At 42.6% G+C, this 18,799-nt stretch overlaps 1 protein-coding gene across 1 annotated transcript in view; it reads left to right on the top strand.

Moving 5' to 3' along the window:
- The window catches only part of LOC147727573 (ovochymase-2-like), a 455,363-nt gene that overhangs the window by 120,054 nt on the left and 316,510 nt on the right, over window positions 1–18,799 (top strand). Inside the window, exons 4-5 of the mRNA XM_086961618.1 lie at window positions 642–782; window positions 17,841–17,938. Of these exons, the coding sequence (XP_086817744.1) occupies window positions 642–782; window positions 17,841–17,938 (239 nt within the window). The remainder of the gene's footprint in view (window positions 1–641; window positions 783–17,840; window positions 17,939–18,799) is intronic.

Genomic DNA, 18,799 nt, shown 5'->3' with positions numbered 1-18,799 from the left:
AATCTGAAAGAATGGCTCTGACAAAAGCTCCTTAAAGAATATAGGAGGCATATTATCAAGAACGGTGTTAAAAATTATTGCCGGTTTAGCGGCAGAAAACTGCTGCTAAAGCGCCGATAATGGGTTTGATAATATGCCCTTGAGAATTCCCATAGAAGCCCATGTTCTGGTGTGAACATGGGCTTCTATTGGAATGCCCCAGGGCATATAATCAAGCCCATTATCGCCGCTTTAGCAGCAGTTTTCTGCAGCTAAACCGGCAATAATTTTTAACACCGTTCTTGATAGTATGCCCCTAAGTAACTAATTAAGTACATCAATTATTCCTGCACTCGGTGATGTGAATTGTAAAAACCTAATATAACAAAATAGGATTTGCAGAATTTTGTGGTCTTCTTCGATACCCGGTCTTTATTCTTGAAAAACAGCATATTTTCTAATGTAGGCAAACATCGAGCCTTCTTAGAATTCCACGCACTCCCCTCCCATACTGTACAAACCTCTGAATAAAATTCAGGCAAATAAGGTGACTCTCTGAAGCCCTGCCACCTGGTGGTAGTTGCGCGCTATGACAGGTACCGCAGGCAACAATGACCTCATGCAATTATTAATCTAGTTTTCTTTCTTTTTCCATTTCTCAGGTAAATATTGTGGGCATGCGATTCCGAAAAAACTGGTTTCCGTGGGTAACAAGCTGACAATTTTCTTTGCCAGCAACAGCAAAACGTCGGACAGAGGATTTAAAGCGTTTTATGAAGCAATTGATCCGGCCAGGACATCAGGTACAAATGGAAAAAAATCCAACTTTGATACAGAAAACCTGCATCTTCTTATCCCTTTATTTCAAATTGTTTCAAATTGTGTCTGCCAAAATCAAAGAGGGTGTGGGACTATGAGGCTGCTGGGAATCTTTATACTTAGGTTGAAGGTGAGAGTCTGCCCTGTAGCAGACATGATCATGTGACACAGACCAAGATGGCAGAGGCATTCTTGTATAAAGTAACAACGAGCTAGCCTCAAGGAACTGTTGGAGACCATGTGAGTTTCACAATTTGATAAGTAAAGTGGACACCTTGGGCCTGATTCACAAAGATAAATGTTCCCTTTAGTGCAAGTTTACAGTTGTTTGCTATTCACAAAGGTATTTTACTAGTAGTATATTTATGACTGCAGAGCCTCCGCACATAAAAAGAGAGGGCCGTCTATCTTTTTATGCATGCGCACTCTGTAGTTGAAAAGATATTACTAGGGTGAATACCTTTGTGAATAGCAAACAATCATGAACTTACACTGAAGTGTAAGGTTGGTTACCTTTGTGAATCAGGCCCAATGTTTTTCAAACTGCCATTAAAATACTCAGCATGGGGCTATTAGTGTACACAGGGCTTTAAGTGGGCCGGGTCTCACCAGTGCTGAGCACCAGCAGTTTTTTGAAGGGGGCCTCGAAATGGGTCTCTATCGGGCTCTGTTTTGTGCTCTGGCACAGGCGGTCCGTTTTTTTCCGGACTGCAGTGACAGCAGGCACATCGATGTGCGCTGCTCACACTGCTCACTTCTCACTAGTGGAGAAGTGACGGCATGACGTCATGCCAGGGGAGCGTTGCAGGGGAAGAGATATCCTTTAAAGAGAGGTATCTTCTCTCTGGATTTCCCTTCTCTTTTTGAAACACAGGAACAGCAACATTGCTGTGGTGTCACCAGGGCTGTAAGTGGAAGCTTTTTCAATACTATATAAAACAAGCCATAGTTACAGGTTATTTTATCTTATGCAACTAACAACCATTGGCAAAGCCATTAATCCTGGCTTGCAGGTGTAATGTTACTTATTGTATCATATATCTGGACGCAATGACAGAAACAGCAAAATTCAATTTGAGCAGCACACTATGCTAAACACAGATTTTTAGCTTTGGTGTTTTAAGCCACACCCTTAATTACATTGGCCACGCCCCTTGAGCGACCTCCCAGTATTTTCATCCCACTTAAAGCCCTGAGCGCACATACTCCGAAAGAAATGTTCAGAGAAGAAACCATTTTGTTTTTGTCTTCCATAAAGCATTCATTTATTGAGTAGAATGGCATCAGGTCCGATTCACAAAGATTTTTGCAAGTATGTGTCACTTACTGTTGTAGTACTGCTGATGAAGTACAGAACCCCAAGCGCAGATAGGGAGTACTACAGGTTGGCACCTGTTATTCAGTAGTACAACAGGAGTTCCATAAGAGTAAACCACAGCAAGATCTTTTTGACTCGAGCTCATCCGCGACTGCTCATCAATTAACCAAATGCCCAAGGACATGCCCTATTTTAAGCTGTAAAACCTGCCCTTCATAGGAGTTTCACAGGCTTCTCGTGTCAAACAAGCACTGCCAAGGCAATAGTTCCGGCTTGCATTTTGAGCTCAGACTAAAGGGTTTTAAAAACAACTTACAGCAAAGAAAAAACAAAAGAAAAGTAGTCTTCTATATACTTAATGTGTGATTAGTTAGTGTTCTATTGAGATGTAAAATAGAGCCTCATGCAAGGAAATTCACGCTCTCTATAGGAAGCGAAATGAACCATCCAACAGCCAATAGCGTGTCGTAAAGGAGTAATACTCATCTGGGTGGAGCCAAAGGACACTGTATATTTTAAAGAATTTGTAATACTAGGACAAGGAGACAGCTGTACTACCAAGTTAAACTTAAAAAGCAAATGGGCATACTAAAAGGATACTTTGAGTATGGTAACCATCTTAAACAATGGGTTTTTAAACAATTTACATTTTAGGGAAAAGGGAACATGTAGTAGAACGCATTATGAACACATTTCCAATTAATCCCTACTTCAGGCATTGGCTATTTATAATAAATGTGTAAGGATTGCACCCTGTTTAGAATATGTTTAATACAAGATGTTAGAGATGAAGGAGCTGACATTTCTGTTAACTTGTTTTGTGTTTTTTTTGTATGGTGCAGTGTTTTCTGCGTGGACAGATTTGTTAGTTCCTTGGCCTCTTAGCACTTTAAGTTCATGGAGGATTGTTACGGTTTGTGGGGTTTTCCACTATATGGTCTCATTCGTTGCTCGGTGGAAGTCACGCTTGAAATGTAACCCATCATCCTCTGCCATGAGTGAATGTGGCTAATCTGGGGGCATATTACCAAGGGGGGCGATAGGCAATTATCGCCGATTTAGCTGCTGTTTTCGGCCGCTAAGCGGCGATAATTCTATCGCCCTATTAGCAAGCTGTCGCTAACTGATGTTAGTGACAGCTTTTAGGCGATAGCGAGCGGTTTGGGGCCCGCTTTGCATGTCAGCGATGTTTATCGCTAATGACATGCAAAGTGGGCGTACCCAACCAGTTAGCGACTGAAAGCAGTCGCTAACATCGCTACGCCTATTAGCAAGGCAGGCATAGCGTTGGAAATATTCGCACTAAGCGCGAATATCTCCAAATACTAACACCTGCCCAGACCACTTCTTAGCCATGTTAGACAATGGGAGGTGGATAACATGGCTAAGAGCATTTCATCGCTAATGCGTGAATATCGCTGTATTCTCAGCGATATTCACGCATTTCGCCGCTATCGCTGGATATTTTAGCACAATGGAGAAAAACTTTGTTAATAGCATGTTTTCTCTGCTAACATATCCAGCGATAGGCAGCGATAAAAAAATCGTCGCTAAGCCTATTTAGCGAAAAATATCGCTACTTGTTGGTAATATGTCCCTAAGTTTGTAGGTTGATGGTGTTCCCTCTGGTTTTTCTTGTGATGGTGCTCCATGGAGGGTTAATGAAACCGTAGCTCTGTCAAATATGTCAGAAATATAAAAACATGGGCGGGTGGATGGTTGGATGGATGGATGGATGGATGGGTGGGTGGGTGGATGGATGGATGGATGGATGGACGGATGGATGGATGGATGGATGGATGGATGTATGGATAGATGGATGGATGGATGGATGGATGGATGGATGGGTGAGCAGATGGATGGATGGGGATTGGATGGATGGATTTATGGATGGATGGATGAACAGGGGGACGGATGGATTTATGGATTGAAAATTGCACACATGGATCGATACTTGAGTGCAAAGATGAACACAGACAAGTTATTCAAGTATCTTACAGCTGTCGACACTATCGAATGGCCTTATCTCTGGGCCGCCCTCGCGAAATTTGGTTTTGGTTCTGAGTTTATCGGGTGGGTGAAACTTCTATACGAGGAACTGCTGGCTCAGGTGGTCGTTAATGGCTGAGTATCTGATTCTTTTACTCTTGGGAGGGGTACGAGACAGGGTTACCCGTTGTCTCCCCTACTTTTTGCGCTTGCCTTAGAGCCTCTGGCAGCTTGGCTCCGATGGGAGCCTTCAATAAAGGGTATTCAGTGGACTCCAGATTTTGAAGAACGGATCTCGCTTTATGCTGACGATATCCTGTTATACCTTACCTCCCCCAAAAATCGCTTAATGTTTTGTTCGATGTTCTCACTTCGTTTGGCAAGAACTCAGGTCTAGTTATTAATTGGACTAAATCCTGTGTCTATGTAATTTCGGGCCGTCTTCCCCCCTTGCCTCGTAGATTTCCCATCCAGGTCTCGCAGACGGGATTCAAATATTTGGGGATTTTTATATCATTAGACCCCGCTGTTCGCTATGAACGCAATTTGCTTCCCCCGCTCCAGAGGCTGAAACTCGACGTTGTTCGTTGGCGTAGATTACCACTGTCGCCGCTCGGTCGTGCTGTGCTTTTTAAAATAATGTCCCTGCCACGTTTTCTGTACGCACTCCAGAATTCATTCGATATTATCCCGGCGGGCTATTTCCGGGAGGTGGAGAGCTTGCAGAGGCGGCTTGTCTGGGACGGGCGTGCAAGAAACGCCCTCACTAAGCTAACCCTCCCCTGGTATGACGGGGGCATGGCGCTCCCAGGCATCAGGCGGTATTATTGGGCCTCTCAGTTGTGCGTGATTAACCATGCAATGTATGCACCCAGCCCAAATCCTGCATTTGAGATGGACAAGTATCAGTTGCCGGGTGGGAATTACAACAGGGCGCTCTACTCTAAGGTGGCAGGGAGAAATTTAACAGGTCCCACTAAGATTGCAGTACGAGTCTGGTGTGATGCGAATGCGGCCCTGGGTTGGGAGGATCGACTGACACGCGCGACTCCTTTGTATGCGTCTGAGAGATTGGGATGCCTCTGGACAACGAAAGGTTTTGAGAAATGAGATATGATTGGTATTAGCAGAGTGGGCGACCTCTGGGCCAAGGGTGCAGTTAAGACTTTTGAGACGTTGCAGAAGGAATATGAGTTGAGTGACAGGGAGTGTTTTAGATATGCATAGGTTCGTCATGCCTTGACCTCGGTCTTCGCTGCCAATGCCAATATCCCTGAGTCCTCCCCGCTGGAGGATCGTGTGCTTGATGGTCATGTGCCTGATAGTACGATTTCACTAATATACAAGAAATTGATCAATAACCGGGCGGATCTCCTTGTACGTCTCAGAGAAGTCTGGACCCGGGATGGGCTGGAACTGGACGATGAAGACTGGCAGTCTGCATTATCTTCACCTAAGGAGGTGGCTATTACCGCCCGTCTCCACCTCGTCCAACTTAAAATCCTCCACCGTGTGTATGTCACCGGTCCTCGTCTGGTTTCCATGGGTTTTTCTGCTGATGGGTTATGTAAGCGTGGTTGTGGCATGATTGCTACCTTCCTCCATATTATTTGGGAGTGCCCGGAGGTGACCGCATTTTGGAATCATGTGCATGCAGTGATGGAGTGTGTCACCAGAGTCGCGCTGCTGCCTGAGGCTCGGCGATGTCTGTTGAATGTGTGGGAACAGAATGATTATAACGTCGCTCAGACCCGGTGGGCGACCCTTGGGAACATGATTGCCAAGAGAGACATTGCACAGTTGTGGGGTTCCCGGCAGCCGCCCACTGTGTCAGTATGGAAGGAAAATATGAATTGGTACATGTTTAGAGAGAAGACTGAGTATTTGGCTAGGGGCAAGCCTAGGGCGTGGACTAAAATCTGGAGCCAGCGGAACGCCTACCGAGGGAACATATGTACGCCCCCGTTGGAGGACAATCCGGACATCTCCCTCTCCCCCTGATCCGACATTCCATGTCTTGTTTAAATTTTGTACCTATTTTTGACTCCCCCACTGGCCCCCCTGACCCCCTCCACTAACTATTAGTTTGCACAACTTTGCACTTGAAGGTCCCTCCTGTACGAGCACAATTTCGTGTACAAGGTTCCATGCCTTCAGTCTTGTTTGTTTTCTTTCCTTTATTTTCTTCTTTTGTAAAAAACAAAATAATACTTCATCATGGCTCTATCCTGTGTTGCTACGGATCTTATCCTGCATCGCTGCCGGGCCTCAGGGATGTCGGCGAAAGAGCTGTGGTATATACTGATTACTTCTACTTTTGCTAGCGGCCGGCCCCTGTGGTTGTAGGCCCGTGTGTGTAACCTTATTTTATTTAAGTTAAAAAAAAAAGTATCTTACAGCTGGCTGCCTCATGCCACAATCGTAACAGTGTTATTAAAATGCCAAGAATGGCGAACGTGATGCCGGTGCCAGTCTTACACCAGACCTGTGCATGGTCCTGACAAGAGTGAACCATTTGGAAACATTTGCTAGTATTACAATAAATCATCTTCGTATTTAAATGACAATTGGAGTCATTAATTCAATTCAATAATCTTTATTTCGTTGCAATTGCATCATAAAAGATATACAAAAAAAAAAATAATACACATAGTTATACATGGCCACAATATCATCAGCAAATTTACATGATATATAATTCAAAAAGTGCTAGTGCATGACCAAAATATTATCCCTGGGCTTCTTAGTTACATCACGAGAGTGAGCTTTAAAACAATCATCAATAAATATAGTTAAAAGGATGGTTAAAATATTTACAAGGTTAAAAAAACATTAAATTGATATATAACAGCCAGACACTTAAAATGCCAGTGATGATTTTTGCCTAATGAATTTTACTGCCAAAAGGAATCTACTGATACCAAACACTATTAATTGACTAGTGTCCATAAGTAAAATTCTTCCTGCTTCCTTATATGAAGTTGTTCCAATATTACGGCACAATGGCACTATCCATTTTTTCCTAGTTTCTACATAACTTGGACAGAAAAACAAGATATGAAAAATGTCTTCTCTTGCATCATTTGTACATAAAGTGCATTTATCATTACTGGTTTTGCCCCATTTAGACTCGGTTTCCCGAGTTCTTAGTATACCGTACCTATACTTTATATACAAGGTTTTTGCTAAAGGTGGTTGAATCTCATCAAGAAACATTTCAAACTTGGCTACATTTTTCACCAATAGAAATCTTTCGGTTAGGGGGCCATGTGCTCCAACATATACAGCATCATGGCTCACTAAAGCCCAAAAAGAGAGTTTTACTATTTTCTTTGAGGACACAGTCAATAGTTCCGGTTGGGTCCAAAAGTGGGATAAACCCATTTTTGTTAACCAAATTTTGACATGTTTAAACCAAAAGATCTTGTTACATGTGTCCAGTTCCTGAACTTCAACCAACCCTTTTTTATATTCAGACAGCTCTGGGGTAATCCACAGCCTGACCCATAACAATAATGGTCTTAATAATGCATGTAGGTCAGTGCGTCGTATGTTCATATCAAGGAGTAAGGGTAATAATGGAGTACTACTAGGAACCATTAGTAGTCCCCTTAGAAACCTATTTTCCATGATTTCAAAAGTCTTTCTGCACACGGGTCCCCAGAGTTCTGCCCCATAAAGAACCGCCGACTGAACCTTGCACTTAAACAATTCTAATGCTGGGGTAACTGCTTTATTAACACAGTTATTGTGTCTTTTCAGTATTGGTAGGCAGTTTTGCTTGAAGACAATTTTAGATTTTTCTAGTTGGGGTTTCCAACTTAGGGCTGAATCTAATAGTACCCCCAAATACGTAAAACTTGATTCATAGTCAAGTTTTTCTCCATTTAGTGTTAGGTTTTTCCTAAAACCTTTGTGAGGATTAAGTGCCATATATTTAGTCTTTTTCACATTAACTTCTAACCCTTTTGTAATACAATACTGCTGGAACCTGTCTAGTAAAGTCTGCAGGCCTCTGGGAGTTTGTGAAATGAGAATTGTGTCATCCGCGAAGAGGAGGGCCGAAACTCGATCCCCCCCCAAGCGAGGTGAATCATTGTCACAATTCTCCATATGGGCTGCAATATCGTTAACATAAAGGGAAAAAAGTGTTGGTGCCAGCACGCACCCTTGGCGTACTCCCCTCTTAATAGGGATTTCACTTGTTAGCTCGCCATTAGGACCCCATCTTACCGTGGCATAGTTATTCTGGTGTAACCTGATCACTAGTTTCAAAAGATCTTTTGGGAACCCCTGCTTTTTCAATGATTTCCACAGTAGGTCACGGGGGATGAGGTCAAAAGCTGCTCGTAGATCTACAAAGGTAACATATAAGTTACCTCTGCGAATAATAACATATTTCCAGTACAAGCAGCACAGCCTTAGTACCTGGTCGATGGTCCCAGTCTTTTCTCTAAACCCTGCCTGATACTTGGATAAAATCAGGTTTTCCTCTAGCCACGTATTTACGCGGTTAAGAATATGTCTGGCATAAATTTTCTGTGTTATGTCTAAAAGACTAATGGGGCGATAGTTCGCAGGGTCCCCTCTATCCCCCTTTTTAAAAATGGTAATAATTTCTGCCCCAACCCATGTGTCAGGGATTTGGTCTCCTGCTGCGATGACATTAAATAAATGATTTAGATAAGGTGCCCAGATCTCCACATTATGTTTATAAAGATCACCAGGAATCTTATCCAGGCCCGGGGCCTTCCCTTGCTTCACAGAAGCAATTGCTGTTACAGTCTCTTGTAGATCAAAAATTACCAATAGGTTTTCAGCATCCTCTATCTGGGTTACTATTCCATTTGGATCTACCGTAGGCTTTTCTTCTGTAATTTTGGCTGCATATAATGATGTAAAGTGAGCTACCCATGTGGCTTCATTTAGGAATACCTCCCTCGAGCCTCTATCTGGTTTGTTCCCTTTGGCTACTAACTCCCAGAACTGCCTATGATCTTTGATTTTCGCAGCTGATAACATGCTGGACCATAGGTCCTCGTCCCAGGATGACTTTGCAGTGGCTAGTGTTTTATTATAAATTTTCCTTTTTATTTTAAGATCTTCGGGATTTTTTGTTTTTACCGCATTGATCAGGTCGGTTTTGGCATCTCGGCATTCCCTGTTAAACCATGGTTTGCCTACTAGTTTAGTGTTTACCGATCCATTCCCGTTCCTTGGTTTTTTTGTAATAAGATCAATCAGTTTTTTACAAAAGGATTTATGCAGACCAATAAATTCACCCGGATTACAGTCGTCCATGTTGTAAAGCTCGAATGAGTTAACAAATGCAGAATAGATATTAGCCAATAGATCCTTTCTTTCTAGAATATATGCCCATTTAATGGCCCTTCGATTATTACTTAATACAACATTATCACAGATTAATGGTAGTTCTGGACCTTGGGTACCCCCAGTAGCTACAGGTTCTTTCAGGATACTTGACAAGAAACTCATTTCTAACGGGTAGTGGTCACTCTCAAACCGTTCTCCAACATTTAAATCATATGTATATGGCCACAGTTTAAAAGAAACAGAAACATAGTCTATCTTGCTACTACAATTCCCCCTACTAAAGGTAAATGCTCTCGGGGAGTCTGATGGCATACGGCCATTACAGGCTCTTAGACCATAACTTGTGAATAACCCTGTGATCTGGAGGGCTAGTGTAGTTCCACGAACAGTTCCACTGTTTAGTACTGGTATCCCATGTGCAACATCCTCATCCTCATACAATTTGGTCATCCCCACAATTGGCTCAAAATTGCAATTTAGGTCACCGCATAAAACAATACTTTCATCATGATCCAAAGTGCCCATGAGCATTTCCAATTTCTCTATGCATGGTGATTCCCTGTTAGTCGGACATGGTCTATTATACACATTTATGAGATTTATTATCCTCTTGTCACTCGTGGTTAGTTTCAATCCTATTATATCTAAGGAATCGGTGTTTAACATCTTTATCCCCACATCGATAGTTGTACTGATCCATATTACCAACCCTCCCGAGGCTCTCCCTCTTGCTGAGGGCACAGCCGCCACTTGGTAGGTTCTGTATCCTATTCTATGGATCTGATCCGTGGCCCATGTTTCTTGTAGCACACAGATATCGAATGAATTAATATAACTATTCCAGTCAGGATCACACAATTTTGCACCAACACCCGCAACATTCCAAGAGACTAAGTTTAATAATGACGATCTCTCTTTTATACAATGTGTGCTAGCTTTAACAGTGGGGAGTAGATTATCATCAATGTTGCTACAGATATTTAACTGCCTGTCCACCGATAACTTTCTAATATCACTATCTCCTCCCATTATATCACGGGGTCTTGTACATACTTCATGGTCGGACTCTATCAGATTATTGCGGTTGCAGGGATTTTCACTGCCAATCTCCTCATGATTAGTTGGTATATTCACTTCCCCGTTTCCCCTAGGTGATATAACGCTAAGTATGGGGATCACATTATCTAATGATGAGGGTTCATTTAATATAGTAACCTTAGATGATGCCTGAAGTCAATCAACTGACTCTAGGCAGTCGAATCGGTTATAGGAGAGGAAGTTAAAGGGATGGTGGGTTTGTCCTAACCAGCCTACTCCTTGGTGTCTGTTCCCTCGGTGCCTTACTGTGGTCCACCCATCTGTTCTAGAATGAAAGTGACTGGGTGGATAAAAATGTGTTAACTTGAATGGGTGTATGGTAGTGGCTGGATCTGGATTAGGATACTTCCAATTGCAGATATAGTTAACTATTCTTGGATTGTCAAAGTTGATAACTATACTGTCACCTTGTATGTCTTTCTTCATGCTCCCCACCCATGATACTCGCCTAATACTCAGGATGTTGCCCCTCAGGCCGGGTGGCAATGGCCTGTTGGTATTCAACCATTGAGTCAGCCTTTTCCAGAGGTAGGATGTACTTTCCAACTCTTGTTCTCCTAGCTCAGGGACTCCAGTCAGGATGACCACAAAGGGGCAAACCTCTGGTGGAAGATTAAGTACATCCTTTACATGATCTTTACTAGTTTTGTCTACATCTAATACCTCTTTGTTACCAGTTAGGATTGGGGTGCTTTGCTTTTGAGACTGGCCATTGGGTACATCACTAGCTGTCATAGGTCCCCCCATGTTTGATTTAGATGCTAAATTTTCCTTTTGCGCATCTGTAGCATCTAAGGGTTTTACAGGGATAGCTGTTGTCAATGTTGGTTGCGAGTTAGAACTAGGTTTTCTCTGTTGTATATCTATTCTCTCCTTTATGTCCCTCTCTATACGTTTCAGAAATGCCTCTATTTTGCTTAATCTCTCCTCTAATGGGTGGAGCATGTAACGTAGTGCTTCAAGTATAACAGTGGTAGCACAGTCCACCTCCTCTGCCCCAATCCCTGTTAAATCCTTGTTTGTACCGACAGCCCCTTCCCGGCTAGTGTTAGGTGAGACAGGATGCTTAGGGCCCTTCTTTCTCTTACCGCTAATATTGTTTACAGGCCCTTGTTTGTTCTTTGGAATAGCCCCTGCATTCACCCCCTTTTGCTGTCTGGTATTGTAAACTTTAGCTTGTTCAACAACTACCGGTACAGTACGAGCAGTAGGTAAATTATTAGGAGATTGCAAAATAGAGTCGGAGATAGTTAGGGAACTACTCTCTGTGAGATTTAGTATATCATTGGCAGTATTTGTAACCACATTAATGCCATTACATTGAGTATCATCAGAACTCCCAACTATCTCAGTTCTATCTTTGGTGATAGGTGTTTGTACATGGGCCAATGGCCCAAGAGAGGATCTTCTCGCAATGTCCAGTTCCTGTGAGACCCTCCTTTCCATGATGTTGATGCTTTCATCCACCACAGAGTTCATTCTTTTAAGGAATTGGTCCATAGCTCCTGTAAAGGCAACAGTATCACTCTTCCCTTTGCTTTCCTTTGGCGGCATTATCCCAATGACTAAGGGGCTTGTGTAAGCAAGTAACAAATTAAAATCTGATTAAATTCAAAACAGTACTCACGAAATAAAGTATGGAAGAGTCAAGGGGGGTGGCCCGCCCGACCACTGTTATCCACTGACGGCCACAGACGGCCCGCCCTCTGCCCGGGCTCCGCCCGGCGCCGTCCGCGCGCGTCCGCGATGCGGAGGAAGTGCCCTGTTTTTGTAGCGCCTCCGGGCGCGCTTCAGGAGGAAGTGGGCGGAAGTTGACGCTCAGCCCTCTGGGAGCTGTAGTCTCGAGCCGCCGCAATGTGGAAGGGCGGCGAGACCACAGCGTCAGGGCCCCAGGAGCGAGGTGGCGTCCTGCTGGTAAGGTCTCCTTGGCTGATGTGACTGCGTGCTGGCGAGATTGGTCCCCGCTCCGCAAAGGAAGTGCCCTGTTTTTGTAGCGCCTCCGGGCGCGCTTCAGGAGGAAGTGGGCGGAAGTTGACGCTCAGCCCTCTGGGAGCTGTAGTCTCGAGCCGCCGCAATGTGGAAGGGCGGCGAGACCACAGCGTCAGGGCCCCAGGAGCGAGGTGGCGTCCTGCTGGTAAGGTCTCCTTGGCTGATGTGACTGCGTGCTGGCGAGATTGGTCCCCGCTCCGCAAAGGAAGTGCCCTGTTTTTGTAGCGCCTCCGGGCGCGCTTCAGGAGGAAGTGGGCGGAAGTTGACGCTCAGCCCTCTGGGAGCTGTAGTCTCGAGCCGCCGCAATGTGGAAGGGCGGCGAGACCACAGCGTCAGGGCCCCAGGAGCGAGGTGGCGTCCTGCTGGTAAGGTCTCCTTGGCTGATGTGACTGCGTGCTGGCGAGATTGGTCCCCGCTCCGCAAAGGAAGTGCCCTGTTTTTGTAGCGCCTCCGGGCGCGCTTCAGGAGGAAGTGGGCGGAAGTTGACGCTCAGCCCTCTGGGAGCTGTAGTCTCGAGCCGCCGCAATGTGGAAGGGCGGCGAGACCACAGCGTCAGGGCCCCAGGAGCAAGGTGGCGTCCTGCTGGTAAGGTCTCCTTGGCTGATGTGACTGCGTGCTGGCGAGATTGGTCCCCGCTCCGCAAAGGAAGTGCCCTGTTTTTGTAGCGCCTCCGGGCGCGCTTCAGGAGGAAGTGGGCGGAAGTTGACGCTCAGCCCTCTGGGAGCTGTAGTCTCGAGCCGCCGCAATGTGGAAGGGCGGCGAGACCACAGCGTCAGGGCCCCAGGAGCGAGGTGGCGTCCTGCTGGTAAGGTCTCCTTGGCTGATGTGACTGCGTGCTGGCGAGATTGGAGTCATTAGGCATGGTGAGGTGTCCACTGAGTCCGCCTGGGCAGAGCGGCCCGCACCACCGCCCTCCCATCCGTACAGCACCCACTCTTGTTAGTGAACCATTTGGTGAGCAGTTCATTTCTGCCGAAGTACTCCCACTGGCATGGTATGGACATTTTCGTCAGACTGGCATTCTTTTTCTTGTGTACAGAAACAAACACGCAGCTGCCGGGATTTGTTTCTATGAAGATAAAGCCTGACCTGCAAGGAGATTTCTACCTGCACACCAGGGCCTTTGTTTATTTTCCTTGCAGATCCCGGCATGCCTTGCACAGCAGGACTGGGAAGGGATCATATGTTTCCGGGTTGCTGCTGTAAATAGGATGGACCCCCCTTGATGCGCTGATGGTGGTGACCACGTGGCCGATGGGCTGCTGCTGATGACTGATCACAGACAGAGCCCGTGGAGGCTCAACCAGTATAAAATCAGCAGTTCCCCCACCCCAAATGGGTGGGAGAGCCAGCAGTATGGGAATTTATCAGGGAGCCCCCTTTCAGCCAAACTGTAAATGACGTCCATGGTATTTATGCTAGGGACGTTAAACCAGTCCTTAATTTGTAAAATGTGCCAGGGCCCTCCTCAGAAGGCCACTGCTCCTTGCACCACTCATTGCCCTTGTCAGCGCTGCTAATGACAGTATCAACATAACACCTACCCTCACACTTCTACAAGTGTGACATTTCAGACATCACTAGAGCAGATGCTAACAATTAAGTGCTCGTGCCGAGCACCGGAAACCACTGGCTCAAATTAAGCACTGCGCTAAACAGCTCCATATCTTTCCCCAGCAGTGGTTTCTTGTATTCTCTCTTTCTTCCTTGTGCTACAGTGCAGTACTACATTAATTTAGGGCAGACCGTTACTAGAGGTCCCTTTGAATTGAGGGGAAAAGGATGCAGCAACTCAGGCCATTACTAAAGGCCCAACTAAAGTCAGCAGAAAGGGAGCAGAACCCTAATGGTTAACCTTATGCTCTGTGCACTCAGAAGCCTCCCATCTCCCACATCAGAAAATTAAGAATGTTTATTTGTTTTGCATTTCATTCTGTAAAAATTTAAGGGCAGGTCTGTGCTAATACAGCAATCATGTATTGGAAATATGGTGTGCGGTCTGTATTTTGTGCCAAGTGCCCTTATAGAAACGTTTAATGAAAGATCAGGCAAAGATCCTATGAGAAGGAATATACGGTACACAGACAAAATATCGAGTTTTAAATTTCGATATACAATTATATCGAAGTTTAAATATCGATGGGACATAATATTGAAGGTAAGTAATATCGACAGTCTTAATATCGATATTAGTATGATATTAGTAATATTGAAGTTTTAAATATCGATGTCAATATTATCGAAATAAATAATTTCGATGTTACTAATATCAATTTTTAAATAAATGTTGTGTATATTATATTGTATTTATTATGTTTTATTATTTATTTTTAATGTAATTTAATTAAATATTGTCTTTTAGTACTGTAGCGGGTTGTGGGTTTATAGGGGAATAGGGTGGGAAGTAATTTAATTATGTTAAATTAATTATTAATTAGTAGGAATTATTAATTAATTAATTGAGAATTAATTTTTAATTAATTTTAATTAATTGATTAATTGATAAATATGTTCTGTAGCGGGTTATGGGTTTATAGGGGAATAGGGTGGGAAGTAATTTAATAATAATTAATTAATTAATATATGTTTGTAAATATTTGTAATTAATAATTAATTGGTAATTAATTAATATTAATTAGTAAATTAATTAATATAATTTTGTACATATTTTTAATTATTAATTAGTTGGTAATTAATTAATATTAATTAGTTAATTACATTAATTAGAGTAATATTTTTTATATATAATTTTTTGTTATTCTTAATTAATTAATTGGGAAAAAATAATATTAATTATTACATTAAATTAATTACAGCTAATGTGCTAATATATTTACTTAATTGTTATTGTTAATTAATAATTAATTGGTAATTAAATAATATTAATTAATTTTGGGTAAAGGAGTATTTTTAGGGTTCAGGGTCAGTTTTGGGTTTTTGAGTAAAGGGGTATTTTTAGGGTTCAGGGTCAGTTTTGGGTTTTTGGGTAAAGGGGTATTTTTAGGGTTCAGGGTCAGTTTTCAGTTCTTGGGAAAGGGGTATTTTTAGGGTTCAGGGTCAGTTTTCAGTTTTTGGGTAAAGGGGTATTTTTAGGGTTCAGGGTCAGTTTTCAGTTTTTGGGTAAAGGGGTATTTTTAGGGTTCAGGGTCAGTTTTCAGTTCTTGGGTATAGAGGTATTTTTGGGTCCAGGGTCAGTTTTCAGTTCTTGGGTAAAGGGGTATTTTTTGGGTTCAGGGTCAGTTTTCAGTTTTTGGGTAAAGGGGTATTTTTAGGGTTCAGGGTCAGTTTTGGGTTTTTGGGGTACAGGGATATTTTTTAGGGTTCAGGGTCAGTTTTGGGTTTTTGGGGTACAGGCGTACAGGGTAAAAATAAAATAAATTTAAATTAAATCAATTAAATGAAATTAAAAAAAAATTACATTAAATTATTAAGTGTTTAATTTATTTTAAATGTATATGTATTAGTTTACATTTTTTAATTATGTTTTAATATTTTTATTTACTATTTGTAAAATTATATGTATTTTAAAATTATTTTTACATTATTATTAATACATTTAAAAAAACGATATTTTTAATTTCGATATTTTTGTACTACGATATTAATTTTTCGATATTTTTGTACTTACCTTTATGAAGATATGACTCCGATATTTTTGATTTCGATATTTTTGTGCCGATATTTTTGTATGTAGATATTATGTCTGTCGATATTATGTCAGACATTCGGAATATACTATTGAGGTACCATAGTCCAGTCCTGGATACACTCTCGGGTGTTTAGTAGCGCTCTACAAATCGACTTATTGTATGTTTGAGAGTGACTGGTAGTAGGATCATCAAATAGCTACTTGTGTATGTACTCTGGGGAAGTTGGACTCAGTGGTATGGTGTTGCCATGGTGATGCATGGATAACGTCCAGTGCACCCTATTCTCTGAGCATGGGCAAGATGTGTGGAGTGTTGGGCTGCGCCGGACTACCATGTAGAGCTGGTATTTCCAGGCTGGCTGGAGCAGCAAATAGCCTTTACTACCTATTCAGCATCCACTGAAAGCAGTTTGAAGATGTGCTGGCTATCCTTAATTTCTGCAGGTGTTGGCAAGGAGAAGTAGGGTGGTATAAAATGACAACAGTGAGACATCTACACACAAAATGTTGGCCTTACTTCACAAAGGGCCACATGTACAACCATTTTTAGCAGTCACAAACGAAGATTTGTGCCATTTGCAAAAGCAAAAACAGGTTGAAGCAAGTATTAACCTTATTTAGCGAGTCGGTAACCTGTTACTGACTCGCAAAATATGGTTTGCAAGCCGCTATTCGGAAGGGGCATGCCAAGGACATCCCTTCCTAGTAGCGAGTCACATGGGCATATGCAATTGTTTTGCGACTGGAATGACAATCATGGTTTACATCCTACTTCAAGTAAGAAGTAAGCCTCTTGCAAATGGGAAGGGGACCCCTTTGTGACTGGCAGCAGGAAAAAAAATTGAGATAAGGACCACTGCCTACTCTTAAAAAATGAAATTGGGATGCATTTTTTTTTTTAAGTGCTTTATTTAAAAAGCAAGCACAGGCATGGGGGTCTTCTGTGTTATTGCCCATTCCCAATGGGTCCCAAATTACAATCTGCCTCTTGAATATTAATGAGGCTGGTCATTTGCGACCCAATTGGGAATCGCAAAATGCGTCTGAGACACATTAGTACGTTCCCTTTTGCGACTCGCAAATTGCAAGTGGCAAAAGGAAATGGTCGTACATGTTGCCCAATGTTCTTTAGCACTTGTTAAAAATATAACATTATATGAATACAAACTTTGTTGTAAATTGGATGGAGCAAGCTGGAGACAAGAGTATCCACAATTATAACAATCAATGTAAAGCGAGAAAAGCACCTGTTTTGTCACCTCAGATTCATACCTTGGAGAAGCATGTTTAATGGCTTTCAGCGCCCCACAAACTGCTTTGTATGATGTTTATCGTGTAATTCTGTGTCGCACGCCTGCCTAAGGTACATCTGTTCTTTTGTTTCTGTTAATATTCACCTGGTGCCTTATGTATACCTCTCGGCCACACACTGGGTCTTGTCCGTGCTATAAAAAACCATAAATAAAAGGATGTATTCATTCTCCACTGCCGATGGCATCAGCTATTATGAACCGGACATGTTGAACGATGCGCTTTTCCAGTTCATCGCACCCAGTGCTTGCTTTGAGATTGAAAGTGAATCTTTGCGATGGTTCATTTTGTTTTCAGTGCATTCATCTTTCCATTTGGGCATGTACAGTGTGCATAACTCTCATTTCCTTGCAGAAATAGCAGGCGCTGGCGGCCATTTGCAAGGTGATGGCGGCGAGATGCAGACCCCTGGGTTCCCTGCGAACGTGTATGCCAATGATGCTATGTACCAGGTACTTCGAAGATAAAAACGAAATACAATTTTATTTCTTTTAAAACAGCGAAGTGTTTTTTTATACACAAAAGAGGAACCAATGGTATGTTGCTTTGATCTGTGTCCTGTTTGCAATCAAGACACTGGTCTTAGAATTGGGGACAATGCATCAATGGCAGGTGATCTAAATAAAACATACTAGACATATGGGGGCGAATAGTTGCTCTCCAGTAAGAGAAATTCAAATTGTTATTGAAAATCCCTATAAAGGTTTATTTGAAACCTGCATACTCTGGCAACCCACAGAAGCTAACATTTGTATGTGTCACGAAGAAGGTTTGTATAAAGGGAATGCAGAGGCATTATACAATTCAAGAAGGAGTGGTGTCTTCATTAGAAGAGGGGTTACATTCATTTTTGATCGGCACCGAGAGCGAGCTTTTAAACTTTTGTTAAAAGTGTCAGCCAATCACAAAGCTTCAAATCGTTAAGTTTCTATGAAGGAGGACAGAGCTTGATCCCATATCAGTGCTACTCTGAAGTACTAGCGTTACAATGTTTACATTCTGAGCATGGCTTTCTGAGGAGATAGTTTGTTAACAAAAGAGAGAAGACCCCACTTGTTCCAGGGAACAGGGTACTACAGACAATCAAAGTCAAAGTAAATTTCCCTGGACTAACTCTTAGAAATTAGTTATCTATCCTCATTAGCACCTAACTATGACACAAGCATATTATTTAAAAATGTGGCCACAAACTAGAATGTAACGTATATACGCTTTCTTTATTAAAAGTTCTCTCTCAGCAAGGTATTTTCCTTAACATAAGGAACCAAACTCAATATTAAAATTTCAGAAAGGACAATTTTCCTAAAAAACAG

The sequence above is a fragment of the Lissotriton vulgaris genome, chromosome 3_1, assembly GCF_964263255.1.
Source record: "Lissotriton vulgaris chromosome 3_1, aLisVul1.2, whole genome shotgun sequence".
Taxonomy (NCBI): Eukaryota; Metazoa; Chordata; class Amphibia; order Caudata; family Salamandridae; genus Lissotriton; species Lissotriton vulgaris.
This window is presented reverse-complemented; position numbering and strand designations above follow the sequence as displayed.